We start from the raw sequence: 18,286 nt of genomic DNA, 5'->3' as shown, positions 1-18,286 counted from the left end.
TTTGTCAGAACTTGTAAAGCTTTGAACATGTCCAAGACATGTGCGGCAGAGTGGCTGGAGCCTGCCTGCATCGATCACATGTGGGATCTATGTTGGCTTTGATCTTAGAAAGTCTGACTTTAGACCAGTGCATATGGTGTACAATTTTGAGTTGAATAACAGCATGCCTAAAAGACATATGAAAGAGGAGAAAATTCCCTGTATTATTTTATGCCAAGGTTTTTCTGAGACTGGTTCTTCTAAATTTGTTTCCCATTTATTTTTAAGGATGTTTACTAAAGGTGTCAAATTGTACGTGTGTAGTAGTTCATAAATTATATCTATAGGCTGTTTTTTGACCCGTTTACATTTAAAAATGGATCTAACAGAGACATGGGAGGGCATGATGGAAAGCAATCGAAATTTGAGGCTACAAAGTTCCGGGGCTGCAAGTAACTATTAAAGTGTGATCTGGGAATATCACATTTCTGCACTAACTGTTTGAAGGAGGCAAAAGTGCAGGGAGTTTGCATCAAATCCGGCAGCCGGGGTAGAATGTAAGAATTCCTCGTGCATATCCTCTTTGTTTTTCAAATAACATACCACGACTGAAATTTGCTCTTTCACATCTTTACTCTCATCTATGATGAGTGCAAAATACTCTGCCTTCCTCACTTCATTACTCATTTCTTTTCTCAACTTATCTGCCATTACAGAAAAAAAATCTTATTTCGAATGTCGGGGTGTATTTGGGATTTGATGGGTTGTTTGCCATCTTTTTGTCACGTATCTGGAAAGAACCCAAAAGCAGACGGGACAACCAGGTAAGGGAAGAAATCAAGTCTTTATTGAAGTGGCCGATCCCAGGGGTAGAGCAGGAGTTGGCTCAGTGGCAGGTAGACTGGCAGGCAGAAGTCCATGAATGGCTACGTTCCAGCGAAGACTGGTCCACAGTGGAGGCTTTTTAAGGGTGAGGGCGATTGCTTGATGGCCAGCTGGTGTGCCGGGGTGAAGGAGGGGTCAGCAGGTTGTCAGCTGGTGTGCCGGGGTGAAGGAGGGGTCAGCAGGTGTCAGCTGGTGTGCCGGGGTGAAGGAGGGGTCAGCAGGTGTCAAGGGAGAGAGGGCGATTGTTTGATGGCCAGCTGGTGTGCCGGGGTGAAGGAGGGGTCAGCAGGTGTCAGCTGGTGTGCCGGGGTGAAGGAGGGGTCAGCAGGTGTCAAGGGAGAGGGGCTGTGACAGTACCCCCCCTCCGAGGGGCGCCACCGGGCGACCCACCAGGCCCGTCAGGGTGCGTCCTGTGGAAGTCCCGGATGAGGTTCGCGTCCAGGACAAGGCGACGAGGGACCCAACACCTTTCCTCCGGACCATATCCCCCCCAGTCAACGAGATACTGCCGGCCGCGACCGCGGCGACGAGAGTCCAGGAGACGACGAACAGTGTAAGCAGGATGATCGTTGATCATACGATAAGGTGGGGGCAGGGGGGCCGGAGGAACTAGAGGGCTAGTAGAGACAGGTTTGAGGCAGGACACATGGAAGGAAGGGTGAACCCGGAGAGTGCGGGGCAGCTTCAGACGGACCACAGAGGGGTTAATGACTTTGACAATGGAAAAGGGACCAATATACCTGGGGGACAGTTTTTTAGCGTCCGATTTCAAGGGTAGGTCCTTGGTAGAGAGCCATACCTCGTCACTGGGGGAGTAGTCCGGAGCAGGGGTGCGATGACGATCCGCCAAGCGCTGGTAACGGCCGGAGGCCCTGAGCAGTGCAGCACGGGCTCGCCGCCAGGTCCGACGGCACCGACGGACATGGGCCTGGACAGACGGAACCGGAATGTCCACCTCTTGAGAAGGAAAAAGGGGAGGCTGATAGCCATAAAGGCATTGAAGAGGGGACAACCCAGTAGCAGACGATGGCAAAGTGTTATGGGCATATTCTACCCAGGGAAGTTGTGAGGACCAAGAGGATGGGTTGGCAGACACCAGACAGCGGAGAACAGTCTCCAATGCCTGGTTGGCCCTCTCGGCCTGGCCGTTGGTCTGAGGATGGAACCCCGATGACAGGCTGACGGTGGCACCGATGGCAGAGCAGAAAGCCTTCCAGACAGCAGAAGTGAACTCGGGGCCACGGTCAGACACTATATCACGGGGAAGACCGTTGCCCCGGAAAACCTCCCTGACCAGCAGATCCGCAGTCTCTCGGGCCGAAAGCAGTTTAGACAAGGGCAAAAAATGAACAAATTTACTGAAGCGATCAACAACAGTCAGTACAACGGTGTTACCGTCGGAGGCGGGCAGACCAGAGACGAAATCCAAGGACAGATGCAACCAGGGACGGTGTGGAACAGGCAGGGGGCGCAGCAGACTGGCACTGGCCCGAGTGGAGGGCTTATTCTGGGCGCAAACAGGACAGGCAGAAACAAAAGACCCAGTATCCTCCGTCATGGAAGGCCACCAGAACCGCCTATGGAGGAAGGGTACGGGTTACTCCAGGATGTCAGGTAAGTTTGGAAGAGTGAGCCCACTGCAACACACTAGATTTAACAGCATCTGGAACAAACAAGCGCCCAGGGGGACCGTTACCTGGGTCAGGCTGAGTCTGTTGTGCTGCCATGACCTCCCTTTCAATGTTCCAGGTGACAGCCACAGCCGCAACCACACAGGTAGAGGGAACGATGGTGTCAGGTTGGAGCTTGGGCTCAGACTCCTTCCCATGCACACGAGACAGAGCATCGGGCTTGGCATTCCTGGAGCCAGGTCTGCACGTCAAAGAAAAATTAAAACGACCAAAAAAGAGCGCCCACCTGGCTTGGCGCGCGGTGAGTCACTTTGCTGACTGGATGTATTCCAGGTTCTTATGGTCAGTCCACACTATAAAAGGAAGCGCAGACCCCTCCAGAAAATGTCGCCATTCCTCCAGTGCCAATTTCACCGCCAGGAGCTCACGATTCCCCACATCATAGTTCCTTTCAGCTGGGGAGAGACGGCGAGACAGGAAGGCACAGGGGTGTGTCTTGCCATCCTCACTGGAGCGCTGAGAAAGGACCGCCCCCACCTCAATCTCAGAGGCGTCCACTTCTACAATGAACTACTTGGTTGGGTCTGGCTGGATGAGGATAGGAGCTGTGGTGAAGCGGCGCTTGAGGGCTTGGAAAGCTGCCTCTGCTACAGGGGTCCACAGGAACGGTCTGGAGGTGGAGGTAAGAGCGGTTAGTGGGGCCGCAACACGGCTGTAATTGCGGATGAACCGTCTGTAGAAGTTGGCAAAACTGAGGAACCTCTGAAGCTGCTTACGGCTGGTCGGGCTTGGCCACTCAAGAACTGCTCTGACCTTGGCGGGGTCCATCCTCACCTGCCCATCGGCCACGATGTAGCCCAGGAAGGTGACTGAAGGGGCATGGAATTTGCACTTCTCTGCTTTTACGAAAAGGTGGTTCTCCAGAAGCCGTTGAAGGACTTGGTGGACGTGCATGACATGCTCTGACAGGTCTCTGGAAAAAATCAGGATATCATCCAGGTAAACAAAAACGAAACGATCCAACATGTCACGTAGGATGTCATTGACCAGACTCTGGAAGACAGCTGGGGCATTAGTGAGACCAAACGGCATCACCAGATATTCAAAATGCCCCAGGGGGGTGTTGAAGGCAGTCTTCCATTCATCTCCGTCTCGAACCCGGACCAGGTGGTAAGCATTGCGGAGGTCTAGTTTAGTGAACACTGTGGCTCCCCGGAGAGAATCAAAAGCAGAAGTCATGAGGGGCAGAGGATACTTATTCTTGACTGTGATGTTATTGAGGCCTCTATAGTCAATACACAGCCGGAGGGTCTTGTCCTTCTTGGCCACAAAAAAGAACCCCGCACCAAGGGGTGACGATGAAGGGCGAATAAGACCAGCAGCCAAGGAGTCCTTGATGTACCTCTCCATGGACTCCCGCTCAGGCTTGGAGAGGCTATATAGATGGCTGCTGGGGAGGGGAGCGCCCAGCAGCAGGTCAATAGCGCAATCATAGGGGCGATGAGGAGGCAGGGAGAGAGCTTGCTGCTTGTTGAACACGGCTTGGAGGTCATGGTACTCTGGAGGCACCAGTGACAGGTCTGAGGTCTCAGAGCTTGACACCTGACAGGGGACAGACTGAGGCAGAGCAGACTGGAGGCATATGGCATGACAGACGGGACTCCAACTTGAAATTCTGGCCGATCACCAATCAATATGGGGACTATGCTTAACCAGCCAGGGATGACCAAGTATAATGGGAACAAATGGAGAATTGATAACGAAAAACTTAACTCCTCTTGATGGTTTCCCGACAACAGGAGGCGCACAGGCTCGGTCTTAGAGGTTATCCAGGCCAGGAGGCATCCATCCAGGGCATTAGCTTCAAGAGGCTGGTCCAGACTCACAGTGGCAAGACCTAACTGCTTCACAACACTTGCATCCAAAAAGCTCTCATCAGCTCCAGAGTCAATTAAAGCCAAAAGTTTAGTGGACTGACCTTTAAAACTGATGGTAGCTTGCAACTGGGTACGTGGACGAGGAGACAGAGGGCAGACAGTTGGGCTCACGAGGATCCTCCCCCTCCCTCGTGAGCCTGCTAGTTTGACGGACGGTGAGGGCAGGAGGCAAGAAAGTGACCAGGCTGACCACAATACAAGCAGCTGTTCTCAGTGATGCGGCGTTGACGCTCCTCCGGGTTGAGCCGGAAGCGGCCGAGTTGCATCGGCTCCGAAGCTGGGGAAGAGTCACGCCTCGGGCTTTCTCGGAGCACGTCAGCCTCAGTCGAGCGAACTCGGCCCCCAGAGTTTGGAGGTGTGGCCCATGGAAAGTTGTTGTGACCAGGAAAGCGGCGCGTCCTCTCTTTCCTCTGCTCCCCGAGACGGTTGTCCACACGAATGGCCAGGGTAACCAATTCCTCCAACCCTCCAGGCTCGGGGTAGGAAACCAATTCGTCCTTTATGGATTCGCTTAGACTGTTGGAAAACCCGGCCTGGAGGGACTCGTTGTTCCATCCGCTCTCCGCTGGTAGCGTACAGAACTCAACTGAGTAGTCAGCGACGCTGCGGTAACCCTGGCGGAGAGAGATCAGTCTTTTTGAAGCGTCCTTTCCCTGCACGGGATGATCAAAAACCTGGCGAAAAGCAGTGGTGAACTCAGCGTAGGATGAGGAAGTGGATGCCCGCATCTCCCACACCGCTGTAGCCCAATCCAGAGCGCTTCCCCGGAGAAGACCCATGATGTAAGCGACTTTGGCTCCATCCGTGGAATATGACTGGGGCTGCTGGTTAAACACAATCTCACACTGCATCAAAAAAGGGCGACAAAGTCCAAAATCTCCATCATACTTATCGGGCGGGGCAACCCATGGATCCTTAGCCAAAGTTGATGGCGCTGGGGGTGGCGGAGCTGGAGGGGCGGGTCCCGGGCTAGCGGAGGCACTAAGTTGGGTCTGGATTCCGGAGATCTTTGAGCTGAGCTCATGGAGGGTGTCAGCCATCCCCTGTAGCACCTGGCTGTGCTGGCCGAGGACCGATTCCTGGTTGGCTACAGCCTGGCAGACCGTGGCCAGGTCTGTGGTGGAATGGTCTGCTGGGTCCATAGTGGCTGGAACGTACTGTCACGTATCTGGAAAGAACCCAAAAGCAGACGGGACAACCAGGTAAGGGAAGAAATCAAGTCTTTATTGAAGTGGCCGATCCCAGGGGTAGAGCGGGAGTTGGCTCAGTGGCAGGTAGACTGGCAGGCAGAAGTCCATGAATGGCTACGTTCCAGCGAAGACTGGTCCACAGTGGAGGCTTTTTAAGGGTGAGGGCGATTGCTTGATGGCCAACTGGTGTGCCGGGGTGAAGGAGGGGTCAGCAGGTGTCAGCTGGTGTGCCGGGGTGAAGGAGGGGTCAGCAGGTGTCAAGGGAGAGGGGCTGTGACACTTTTAGGCTACTATACTGTCAAACATACTGATTACATGCGGCAGTTCAATGAAATTCCCCCTATTGAATGACTGCTCACCCTCAGCATGGCCTCGATGAGCGATGCCTTGGCATGCTGTGTAGTGCAGACTCTGCACCACGGCCTTCATATACTGCCGATTTTCATTGACAAGCGCCAAATGTCCCTTATCAAGCATGTTTGCTATTTTAGAGCTGCTTTCCTGCTTCATTTTGAATTCCGTCCATGCCTCCATTGAAAAATTGTGCCCCGCACTTTCATTATGAGCCTTAAACTTGGCTGTAGCTTTCCGCCAGTTTTGGAAACCAGTGATGGTGAACGATGACTCGGAATGAAATCTGTGCTGACTTGGTCGTAAAAAATGCCTGCATGCAAAACAAAAAGCTGCATCTTTGGTGATGCTATATTGATCAAACCAACTCTTTTGAAACTCATTTCCTGAGTCCCAAACATCTGTGATCGGTATGCTTTAAGAATTGGACGTCTTGGCCCTGTGAATGTTGGCTAACATCCACATTAGCATCCACGTCAGTTTGACGTTAGCATCGTCAAACTGATTCTCCTCCTGCTCTAGTTGATCTCCTGTCTCTAAACTTGTTTCAGGAGACTCACTATCAACTGTTGCGGTTTGATCATCCACAAAACGTGGCCGTTTGGAAACCATGAAATGATTCATTTCGGACGATATTGGTCACTGACCTCTGTGTTGAGAATGTGCCTTCAATCATTAAACAAGCCCAACCAGCCATTAGCCAACCACACCTGCTGTTTTAAGCGCGATCACGAAAATGCGTGGGGTTGCTAGGGAACGTACAGTAAATACTGTATTATCGGTTATCTATTAATAGGATCAGACAGGTCTATTAATAGATGACCGATAATGACCAGTTAATGTCACACAGTCGAAAATTAATTTACAATTAATTTATATTGTAAATTAAATAAAGGCCAAGTCTTTACCTCCACATCGAACTTATGACTGCACCATAGATCTTCTGCCTCGTACCACCCCTCCCAAGGGACGACTGTACTCTCTCTCCGGTCCAGAGAGACAGGCCATGAGAGTATATTGATTCGGCGCTGGAAGCTGGGATTATTGACCCTCCTCCTTGTCACCAGGGGCTGGTTTCTTCGTGGGAAAGAAAGACAAGACCCTCCGACCCTGGATTTACTACCGGGGTGTCAACGACATCACCATTAAGAACAGGTACCCCCTCCCTCTGATTTCCTCTGGTTTTTAGCTCCTTAAAGGAGCTAAAGTATTTACAAAACTAGATTTGCGTAATGCTTATCACTTGGTTAGAATCAGGGAGGGGGACGAATGGAAGACGGCATTTAACACTCCTCGTGGTCACTATGAATTCCCTGAGCTGTTTTTCAGGCTCTTGTTAATGACGTTCTTCGAGACATGTTAAACTGTTTTGTGTTTGTGTATCTGGACGATATCCTTATCTTCTGCCCTGGTGAAGTCACCCATGAGAGACATGTGCGACAGGGGCTCCAGCGCCTGCTGGACAATCAGCTTTGCCTTAAAGCCGAGAAGTGTGAATTTCATGTTTCTACTGTGTCATTTTTGTGGTTCATTGTGTCTGAGGGGACGTGAGAATGGACCCAGAGAAGGTTCGTGCAGTTCAGGAGTGGCCTACTCCTGGATCAAGAAAGGAGGTACAGAGGTTTTGCTAACTTTTACAGAAAGTTCATCAGAAACTTCAGTACTGTTGCTGCTCCATTGCATGCCCCAACTTCTGCCAAGTCTCAGTTTTCCTGGAATCCACAGGCTGAGACCATCTTTCAGAGACTTAAGACGGCGTTCCCCACCGTTCCCTGTTCTCACCCTTCCTGATCCAGGTCTCCAGTTCGTAGTGGAGGTTGATGCCTCAGATCTTTGAGTCAGAGTCATCCTCTCTCAGAGGTCTGTTCAAGACAAAAGACTACACCCTTGTGCCTTTCTGTCTAAAGCTTTCCCCAGCAGAAAAAAAAATGGTGTGGGAGACAGGCAGCTACTAGCCATCTGGATGGCCTTCGAAGAGTGGGCACACTGGCTAGAGGGGGCGGAGGAACCGTTTCTTGTCTGGACTGATCACAAGAACCTTGAGTACCTGAAGTCTGCTAAGAGACTCAACACTCGACAAGCTAGGTGGGCTCTATTCTTTAATAGGTTTAATTTCTTGCTGTCATATTGCCCTGGGTCTAAAAATGTTAAGACAGATTCTCTTTCCAGACTATTTTCCCCTGAGTCTGAACCCAAGGCCAATTCTCCCATCCTTCCTGCTACCTGTTTCTTGGGAGCAGTCAAGGCTAAAGAGGCCTTAAAAGAGTGCACTGTGCCGGGGGGGGGGGTAGTTTGTGCCTTCTGTGCTCCATTTGCAGGTCATTCACTGGGCCCATACCTCTCTAATCTCCTGTCATCCTGGAGTTAAATGCACCCTCTTCGTCATCTGTCAACACTTCTGATGGCCAGCCATGAGAAAGGAGGTAGAGGAGTGTGTGGCTGCCTCTTCTCGGAGCAAGTCCTCCAAGAGTCCCTCTACGGGTCTCCTGTGCCACACCGCCCCTGGTCAGACATATCTGTGGACTTTGTTACTGGACTGCCTTTCTCAGAAGGTAATACCACCATCCTCGCTGTTGTTGATCGCTTCTCTAAATTAGTTCACTTTATTCCCCTGCCTAAGCTTTCCTCCGCCAAGGAAACGGCGGAGGTTATGTTGCACCATGTTTTCTGTCTCCATGGTTTCCCCAGAAACATCCTGTCTGACCGGGGGCTGCAGTTTGTGGCTCAATTTTAGAAGGCATTCTGTGACCTCATCAGTGCCACCATCCCCAGACTAACGGACAAACAGAGAGGTTACATCAGGAGTTAGAGACCGGGCTATGGTGTTTGACCTCGCAGAACCCCTCTATGTGGAATAAGCATCTCATCTGGATTGAATGTTACCGTGCTCCTTCTCTGGCCTGTCCCCCTTCCAGTGTACCTGTGGTTACCAGCCTCCACTGTTTCCATCCCTGGAGAATGAGGTCTGCTTCTCCTCTGCATTGACCCTGGTGCGTCGCTGCCTGTGGACATGGACCAGGGATCGCCGGATCCTGCTCAAGAGTTCAGCAGCATATAAGAAGGTTGCTGACCGGCATCAGACCCCGACACCGTTCTACCAGAGCGGCCAGAAGGTCTGGCTCTCGACCCGAGACCTCCCTCTGCGCACTGAGTCCCGTAAGTTGGCTCCCCTGTTCATTGGCCCATTTCCTGTGTCCAAGGTGGTTAATCCTGTTGCTGTAAGGCTCAAGTTACCCAGATCCATGAGAGTTCACTCCACTTTTCACGTCAGCCTAGTCAAGCCAGTCAAGGAAAGCACTTTGGTCCCTGCCTCCAGACTCCCACCACCCCCCCAGCTTGTGGATTGTGGCCCAGTGTATACTGTTAGGAAGCCCCTGGCTGTGAGTCGTCGAGACCATAGCTTTCAGTACCTGGTGGACTGGGAGGGGTGTGGTCCGGAGGAGAGGTCTTGGGTCCCTGCCAGGTTCATTATGGACCCCGACCTCATCAGGGATTTCCACCGACAGCATCCTGAAGATCCTGGGCCGTCAGGTGCCGGCTGTAGAAGGGGGGGGGGTATTGTCATGACCCGCTCCAGATCCTAGGTCATGTTTTATATGTTTTTCATATTTCCCAGTGTTTCCTGTTTTATTTTGGTATTAATTTTTATCTCTTGTTTCAGATGTCTCTTCCTGTCAAGTTTCCTTCTTGTGTGATTACTGGTCCCACCCTAATGTGTTCCACCTGTGTCAGTCTCCCCCTTGTGTTGTATTTAAGCCATGTATTTTCTCCCTCATGTTGCCAGTTTGTCTTTACCCCGTGTGAGCATTCCAACATTATTTTCTTATCTTCTCAGTGAGTGTTTTGACCATTGCCTGTTTTTTGTGACTCTGCCTTTTGCCTGCCATTTTTGTTACCTCTGCCTGATCTGATTGATTCCCGTGTACTGACCTTTTTGGAACTTTTACTACTTGTGTCAGTCTGCTTTGTGGGTCCTTCGTCATTGTGAGCCTGATAGGTTGGCGCTCCAAACTATATAGATCCCAGATATTGAATAACAAATTGGGGAAATGATTTAAAGCAGGCCTGTCTAAATTTGATGTTTGTTTTCTGTGTTCTGTCTGAGGTGGCAGACTTGTAACGACAAACCAACACGGTTCAAATCTCCCAAGTTTACGTGCTGTGGCTGTTGTGTTGGTTGGTTATATCCATCGTTTGGCACAAAAGCAGATGACAGGCAAAAGGATACCCTCGACTTTTAATGACAAGAGTGAAGATTTGTAAATGAATCACCTTATTACAGTTGTACGCCAACATGACATCAGTCACCAACACTCCCAACACCTTTACGATGTTTATTTTCTGAGATTTATTTGAGGAAAATATATTCAAGTGTGTACAATGTATGAAAAGCACAAATGTTTTAATAGTTAAAAACATTGAAATCTACATACAAAATATTAAATCTAAAATGTACTTTTAGTCCGAGTAAAAAAAAAAAGTCCTTTAAACAACACTGTACAAAATATGGCACTGAGAGTAAATGACAGAGATAATACATGACGTTTTTAGGTGGGATTACCGGAGGCCAACATGTAAACTCACTTGAAAGCTTGCATCTCCAACGGCCAAACATTTACATCCCCATTTATTATATTTCAAAAAATGATTCTGTCTTAATCCCAGGGTCACGAAACACAGTCTATGTACAGTAAGACAACCTGGTGAAACAACGCCATCTCCCTCCTCAATGTATGACACATGGAAATCCACAAAAAAAACAAATACATTTTCCACTCCTGCCCTGTTTCTTATTCACACACACACACACACACACACACACACACACACACACACACACACACACACACACACACACACACACACACACACACACACACACACACACACACGTGTATCAGTTGTTTCATCCCAGGCCTTAGGACACGGTGATTTCTTCATCCTCGGACTCAGAGAGGTCTGACTGTTTGCTGGACTCTGACAGAGAGGAGATGTCGTGGTGATACTGAAGGTCCAGCACCGCGCCCTCGTTGTGGCTCTGCGTCAACAAGTGGCGATGCTCTTTCGCCGCATCCTCCTTACTCTGGCCACTGGCCCCGCCCACGTCCGTCAGGTCGGGGTGGGGGTTGGTCTTAGTGGGCAGGGTCTGCTGGCGACTGCCGCCCGTCGACAAGAGCTCCCTCTCCTTGGAGTTCCTCCATTTCATCCTCCTGTTCTGAAACCAGATCTTCACCTGCACCGGAGGGAGGAGGAGGAGGAGGAGGAGGGGGTGGAGAGTATTATCCCCTACTGGTTATCACTCATTTTTAGAATGCATTTGTCTTTTAGCTGACTTGTAAAGCCATAATCCTAAAGATGGCGGGTTCCCCCCCCCCCAACGTAGTCACCCCTCTACTGATAAACTACAGTGGTGTTTGAATGCTCCGAATCCCAGAAGTCAGTTTAAAATGAGAGTCAACAGTGTGATTACATCAACAAACAAACAAATGAAGTTTGATTAAATCAGCAAAAACAAAAAACAAATAAATGAAATGTGATTACATCAGCAAACAAACAAACAAGAACAATGTGGGTAAACTTGGGTCATAGGAGCTGTTGATCTTTTATCCAAGGGAAGATTTTACTTGAAGGTAACCATGAAAATGAATAACTACAAAAAGATTAATGATTGAGAAGTTGGTAAATTGTCCTTTGTCTTAAATACACCAGAGACAGAAAGTGTCAAATAAGAACATTATTTTCATGTAAATCTTCCAGATTGCACATTGAACTCCTTCAAAGGATTTGTCACTGAGTATATCAATCCCCCCTTTTCATCTCTTGTTTCTTCTTATTCAAATGATTTTAATCTATTCACGCTTTTTTTCCTACTTATTCTGTCCTGCTTCGGTCTCATTTTGGCACTTTTAATATGCTTTTATGTGGAGCACGTCGCAATTGCCTATGAGTGACATCCATCCATCCATCCGTCCACTATCCAAACCACTTATCCTACTCAGGGTCATGGGGATGCTGGAGCCTATCCCAGCAGTCATTGGGCTAGGCTTCAGCATCCTCGCAACATCATCATCATCCCTATGAGTGACATTTGGTCCTGATAGTCTTGCAGAAACAAGTCATGTTTGTCGCAGATTACAGCACAGAGCAGATGTCCTTACTAATGCCACATCAGCCTCAACAGTTTTGTCCATGTGTACACTTGTGTATATACATGTGGTGTAGACGTGTGTAGACATGTGAACATAAACTGGTCCCCACCATTGACACTTGTACGTCTTTAAACAGACCATCTGTGTTCCCTCACATTGGAGTCCGCCTGAGGTCTCTTTCTTCGCCCTGTCTTGTCTTCATTACTGTACTTTTTTGTTTTTTAATCTACTTGAATTGATTGAATATGGGGTCCTGTTGTTAATGCCTACATGTGTCAAAATGTACTTTAAATTTCAGTTGATGGTATACCAAGAGTAAGATGTTCCTCTTCGTCTACCCTACAATCAGGATATGATGCAAGTATGGCTTTACCCTTGTTCTCTGTATGCAGTTCAATGTGGTTTGATCTGAACTATAAATGTGGGCTACATGAAAGAGGCCCCCCCCATGTCACGCTATGTAACATTATAGAAACCTTACACACCACCATATGGGGAGTGGTTGCGTGGATTAACTGTTATGGTGAATCTTTCACTGTCTCTACCTGGGAGTCTTTAAGCCCCAGCTTGCTTGCCAGTTTCTTCCTGTCTGGCTTGCTGATGTACTTCTGTTTCTGAAATGTTCGCTCCAGGGCTTTCCGCTGGAGGTCTGAAAAGACAGCTCGCCGCAGCATGCCCCTCCTGGGCTTCCCTCTGGGTGCCAGCGGCCACGAAAATGTCCCTGGGACAGGAACTACAGAGGAGGAGGCTGAAAGGAGAAAACAAATTGGCACACGTCCGTGATGCACACCGCTAACACTCAGTACACAGCCGGAGTCTTCCTACAGGCTGCTTTCAGGTTTGAACAAAAGTCAGATTTTCAACCTAACAAGGACGTCACACGGTGTTTAACATTAGTCACATATAGAGGAGGGGTCAGATGTCGGTGGGAAGGGAGAAGAAGCGAGAGGCTGCATGGAGAGGAAAAAATACATGACAACATATATATTAACAGTTTGGAGAGCAGGTCAGAGGAGACGAGAGCTAAACACATCAGCTGAGCACACTACTTGTCTTTATGTTTGCCTGTTTGTTTCCAGAAATGCTTTGCTTCACATTCACACAATTGTAGGGGCGGCATGGCTCAGGAGGTAGAGCGGGTCGTCTAATAATCAGAAGATCACTGGTTCGATCCCCGGCCCCTCCACAGAGCTTCTTGAAGTCAGTGACGTGCAGTGAGGTCCATGGCTGGGTAGACAGTGAAATATATTTATTTGTGCCAGAGAGAGAGACAAGCAGACTCTGCCTCAGCAGCCTGCATTCATGAATGCTAGCTTTGGGAGCAAGCCATCCTGAATAGGGCATGCCTTTTATTGATAAAACAACAGGTTTCACATGCTTTTTTAAAATTATTTTTACAATCTTAACAAATTAAAGTTAAAAGAATGAATGAAAAATAAATAAATATATATATATTTTTTAACTATCATGATATTTCTTTTTTTTTTCTTATTAGCCTGGGTGAGGCACTGCCTACCCTGCCTCCCCCGACTGCACATCACTGCTAGAAGTGCCTTTGAGCAAGACACTGAACCCCTAACTGCTCCTGATGAGCAGTTTGGTGCCTTGCATGACAGCCTCCACCATCAGTGGAGTGTGAACGTGTGTGTGAATGTGTGCGTGAATGGTTGAATGTGAGGCATACACTGTAAAGCAGTTTGAGTGGTTGGTGGACTAGAAAGCCATCATATAAATGCAGTCCATGTACAATTCAGCTATGTTGACACCTAGCAGCTGCCCAATACAAATGTGTTTCTTTAACTGGTAGCCACTTAAACAGCCTCTCTGGGGCAGCTGAGGGTTAAACACATGCAGGGGCAAGTCAACAATGGTTACAGAGCGAGACAACAGTGTGTTTTATTCACATCGCCTACTCAGATCAGTTCAGGTATTCTTACTGAAAGACCCTGTCTCTTTAACCCAACCTAATTCCCTCCTCCGTTAGATGTAAAAGGGGGACTAGTTGACTGTTACAAACAGGGCGCCAATGAGAAACTAGTGGTGGTTTAGTGTTGAATGGTGAAGGGATAGAAACGAGCCATGGCTTCTTTCTACTGTGTATCTGCAGACGAATGCCGCCCTGGGTTAACAGAACCAAACCGCTGGCATGAAGGAAAATTGATTTGCACTTCCCTGACAGCCGATTGGCCGGCTCAGTGATTATCTACTTAGCTGTTGACAGACAGATGATGATGGTGAAGTCTGAGAAAAACACTCTCGTCATACTAAAGACAGAAGACATGTTCAAGGTCAAAAGCCATTTTTTCAAGTAAGACTGTTGTCGGACAGCTGTTTGGCTTCAGCTTGGGGGTATGCATGAACTGCTGCATGGGTCTGCAGGCCTGGATTATCAATATGTTTCATAATCATACGTACTATTATGATAATATTACTATTAAAGACTCTTTGTTAATGTGTTTTTGGTCTTTGAATTGTTCTGCAATGGGAGACATGCCACACAGTAGTTCTCATGATAACTACTAGGATAAGGGTGAAAGTGTATTTTGCTATCCACAGGCTCTAAACTGACTGCATCACACGTGTATTAGCAAGGTCGCCAATTCAAACAGACATCAGAGACGTCACTGGGTTAACTGCTCTGTTTGAAACACTGTCGTACTGGCTTTATCTGTGTTTTTGATTCATTAGACTTGGGATGGTGTTCATTATATTGCTCAAAACCTGATGTCTTGCTACCGTGGGGCACACCAGCTACGTCAGCGTGGGTTTTATAACTAGTTCAAGGCTATCAAGCATTTTTATGTATATCAGTAGTCCTTGCGAACTCTGAAACAAATGTATTTTGAGTCTTAATGCTCAAGAAAGCTTTATAAAGTTTATTTTGCACGTGTCACTCGAACTCTCGGGAGAATTACCCTGGATTATTGCCCCCCCCCCCAAAAAACAAAACAAGAAAACTTAATGGATGTTTGCTGCTATGTGCTCGAGCAAAGCTGAGTTTTTGTTCCTCTAACTCTGACCAGCCCGGTCAACCGACCACTGTTCGTGGGTTGCTAATTGTCTCTCTGTGTGTGTGTGTGTGTGTGTGTGTGTGTGTGTGTGTGTGTGTGTGTGTGTGTGTGTGTGTGTGTGTGTGTGTGTGTGTGTGTGTGTGTGCGTACGTGCAAGAGAGAGACGGGGAGAAAAAGAAAAAGAGAGAGGGTGGGAAGGAGGCAGAGTGTGTGTGGTTTTGGCTTCTATTGGTCACGGTGCTGAAAGCTTTGTCGGGGCACCAAGAGCTTGGTGGGAAAAAAGATGGCACGTTGAGAGGCACCAAGGTTTGGAGCTGGGAAAAGACCCGCCTTGCATTTAGACCATGACAAACGGGGCTAATATATTTAGAGCATGACAAACTGGGCCAATTTGTAGATTAGCACAACCAGCTCTAATGTCAGCAGTCAGCGGACCTGTTAAATAGGCCTTCAAATTGGCGAAACTGATATTGAGCTGCTCCAGGCTGTCCTGGGAGCTAGCAGCCGACTGAGACTTTGACTCTTATATTACCTGGGAAATAGAGGCCCAAGTCTTACTTCAAGCCATCTTTTATGTTCCTCAAATCCAGTTAATGCTTATCTCCTCCTTTACTCTCCAATCACTGACTTTCCCCATTGTATACAAACTAATCACCTAATCAAGAAGAAAAGATATAATAGTATTGTGTGTGTGTGTGTGTGGAGTGAGCGAGAGAGAGGGGGGGTATTTTATTTTATTTAATCTAGACCTGACTTTAAAGGAACTAGCAGAGTATTTCGAGCACCTTGCACTAACTTGGAAAATAAATATGAAAAAAAAAAATCACCGTGCCAAAGCAATAATGCAATTGGTTTGAACAGTAAGTGATACAGTTTTACAGTCATAGCTTGGGACAAGTTTGTCTAAATGTTTGTATTATTTCTAAGACACTACAAACAAGATTTGTCATGCACAAACATGGGGATGATAGAAATGATCTAAAACGTTAGTGTGCACATGGACATGAACACACACACACACACCCACACACACACACATATATATATATATATACAGGTGTGTGTGTGTGTGTGTGTGTGTGTGTGTGTGTGTATGTGTGTGTGTGTGTGTGTGTGATTTCAGTGTGTCTACCTGAGAAATAGGAAGCTCTAAGAAAAGGATGGAGGTGTCCATCAAAGAAAGGCAATGGGAGGGATTTCGTCTGCAAACTTTGGACTCGGGGAGGGGAGGAAGAAGCTGTAATAATAGAAATAAAAAAGGATATATATAACCACAACATTACAGGTGGATAACAAGAAATAAATACAGGTATAAACAAAATAAAAAGGGATGGACAATGTTATCAAACCAAGCGGAGGGAGCTGCAATGAACATATTGAGAAATGCTTATGCCAAATTTATATATATATATATATATATATATATATATACACACACACACACACATATCTCCCCCTGGAAACCATCAATGGTGTAGATAAAAGTGCTCAACAAGTGAGGAGTAGAATATATATATATATAAAATCCAGTTAGTCAAGTAAATTCTCCATCAGGCTTGTATTGTCTCATAGGGAATTTACTTGACTCACTGGATTATTTTGCTTTGTTGAGCACTGTCCCTACTGTTGAGTGTTTCTTTTAACAAAGTTATATATACACACACACACACACACACACACACATATATATGTGTGTGTGTATGTATGTATGTATGTATGTATGTATATATATATATGTGTATGTATATATATATGTGTATGTATATATATATATATATATATAATCCAGTGAGTCAAGTAAATTCTTTATGAGAGAGTACAAGCCTGATTCAAGCCATAAGCAATCATCAGCTGTCAATAAAGCTGCTCCTTATGGCATGCTTATTGCGTATGGCATGAAACAGGCTTGTACTGTCTCATAAAGAATTTACTTGACTCACTGGATTTTATATATATTAATCCTAATATTCCACTCCTCATTTGTTGAGCACTCATCAACAACATTGATAGTTTTCAGGAACCCCCCCCCCGCTATATACTATATATATATATATACGCACGCTTGTATTGCTATGTATTAAAAGTTTTTCCTGCATCTGTATATATATATATATATATATTTTACATTTACCGAACGACTACTTGGAAAGGAGACTTGGATCTCATATGTGACATAAAAATGTCAAAGTCATGAAATAATAATATTAATAATAGTAATAATAATAATAATAATAGTAATAATAAAAAAACCGTTTCTTGTTTACTTTTGTGCAAAAACAAAATCGTGCAAAAAAAATGTTTTATGCTATTCTATGCATGTGCCAGACGTGTTTCCCATTGGAAATAGCCAAACAAGAGAAATGTTACCTAGTTAATATAGGTAAAAAACAACAACATCCAGTTGGGAGTTACAATACAACTTCATATGTTTCGTTAACCCAGAGCACTGCACTTTGTCACTGGGGTATCTGCAGCGCAATCAATCAATCAGTCAATCAATCAATCAAATAATAACAATGATGATGATGTATCATCATCATCAACAACAACAACAACAACAACAACGTATATTTGCAGACTCACAGCTCCGTGTGGACGGCGCCAGTATGGCGTTGACACCGAACTTGAGGTAGCTCTCCGGGGGAGCCGTGTGTTGGGAGACGGGACCGGGCGCCTGCGCAGCGGACGGCCTGTCTGCGCTGGCCCCTGCTGCACGGGGACAGGCGAAGGGCCCCGGGCTGACGGAGACTACATCTCGTGTATTTCTCGGAGATGACAGAGTCCGATGGATGCAGCTGACGGGCTGGCTGAGGCGGAGGAGGTCCTCGACGAGGAAGCCGGAGGGGAGCGAGCGGGACAGGGGCAAAGAGAGAGCCGCTGGGGGACGCAGTAACCCCGGGTAGAGAGGAGGTGCCAGGGAGCTGCAGGTAAACATCATGATGGGTCCCAGCTGAGAGACAGAGCCGAAAATGTCAAAAGATATCCTGCTCTGTTCTCACTTACACACACACACTAAAACAATACACCCTTTACCCAGAATACAAAAGTAGGAAGGAATTCTCTCTCTCTCTCTCCCTCCCTCCCTCTTCCTCTCTCTGTGTCACTGTGCCTCCGTGTCCGCCGCGGGTCGTTATATACATGGACACCCGCTTC

At 47.3% G+C, this 18,286-nt stretch overlaps 1 protein-coding gene across 1 annotated transcript; it reads right to left on the bottom strand.

Annotated features, from left to right (window-relative positions):
* Positions 1 to 10,848: 10,848 nt before the first annotated feature.
* LOC130114707 (homeobox protein DBX1-B-like) lies at positions 10,849 to 18,071 on the bottom strand. The gene is made up of 5 exons (XM_056282592.1): positions 17,717 to 18,071; positions 16,266 to 16,349; positions 13,887 to 13,895; positions 12,668 to 12,870; positions 10,849 to 11,206 (listed from the first exon to the last, which is right to left on the bottom strand). Exons 1-5 carry the CDS (start codon positions 18,069 to 18,071, stop codon positions 10,892 to 10,894), a joined length of 966 nt encoding a protein of 321 aa, XP_056138567.1. The 3' UTR covers positions 10,849 to 10,891.
* Between the last annotated feature and the right edge of the window lie 215 nt (positions 18,072 to 18,286).

This window comes from Lampris incognitus, chromosome 6, assembly GCF_029633865.1.
Source record: "Lampris incognitus isolate fLamInc1 chromosome 6, fLamInc1.hap2, whole genome shotgun sequence".
NCBI lineage: Eukaryota > Metazoa > Chordata > Actinopteri > Lampriformes > Lampridae > Lampris > Lampris incognitus.
This window is presented reverse-complemented; position numbering and strand designations above follow the sequence as displayed.

Excerpts from the sequence above, each read along its gene's own strand:
- LOC130114707 (XM_056282592.1), bottom strand. The coding sequence starts at position 18,071 with ATGATGTTTACCTGCAGCTCCCTGGCACCTCCTCTCTACCCGGGGTTA. Across the intron at positions 16,350-17,716 it reads GGCGCCGTCCACACGGAGCT|TCCAAAGTTTGCAGACGAAA; the intron begins GTGAGTCTGCAA and ends CCCCTCCCCGAG. Across the intron at positions 11,207-12,667 it reads TGGGGCTTAAAGACTCCCAG|GTGAAGATCTGGTTTCAGAA; the intron begins GTAGAGACAGTG and ends CCTCCGGTGCAG.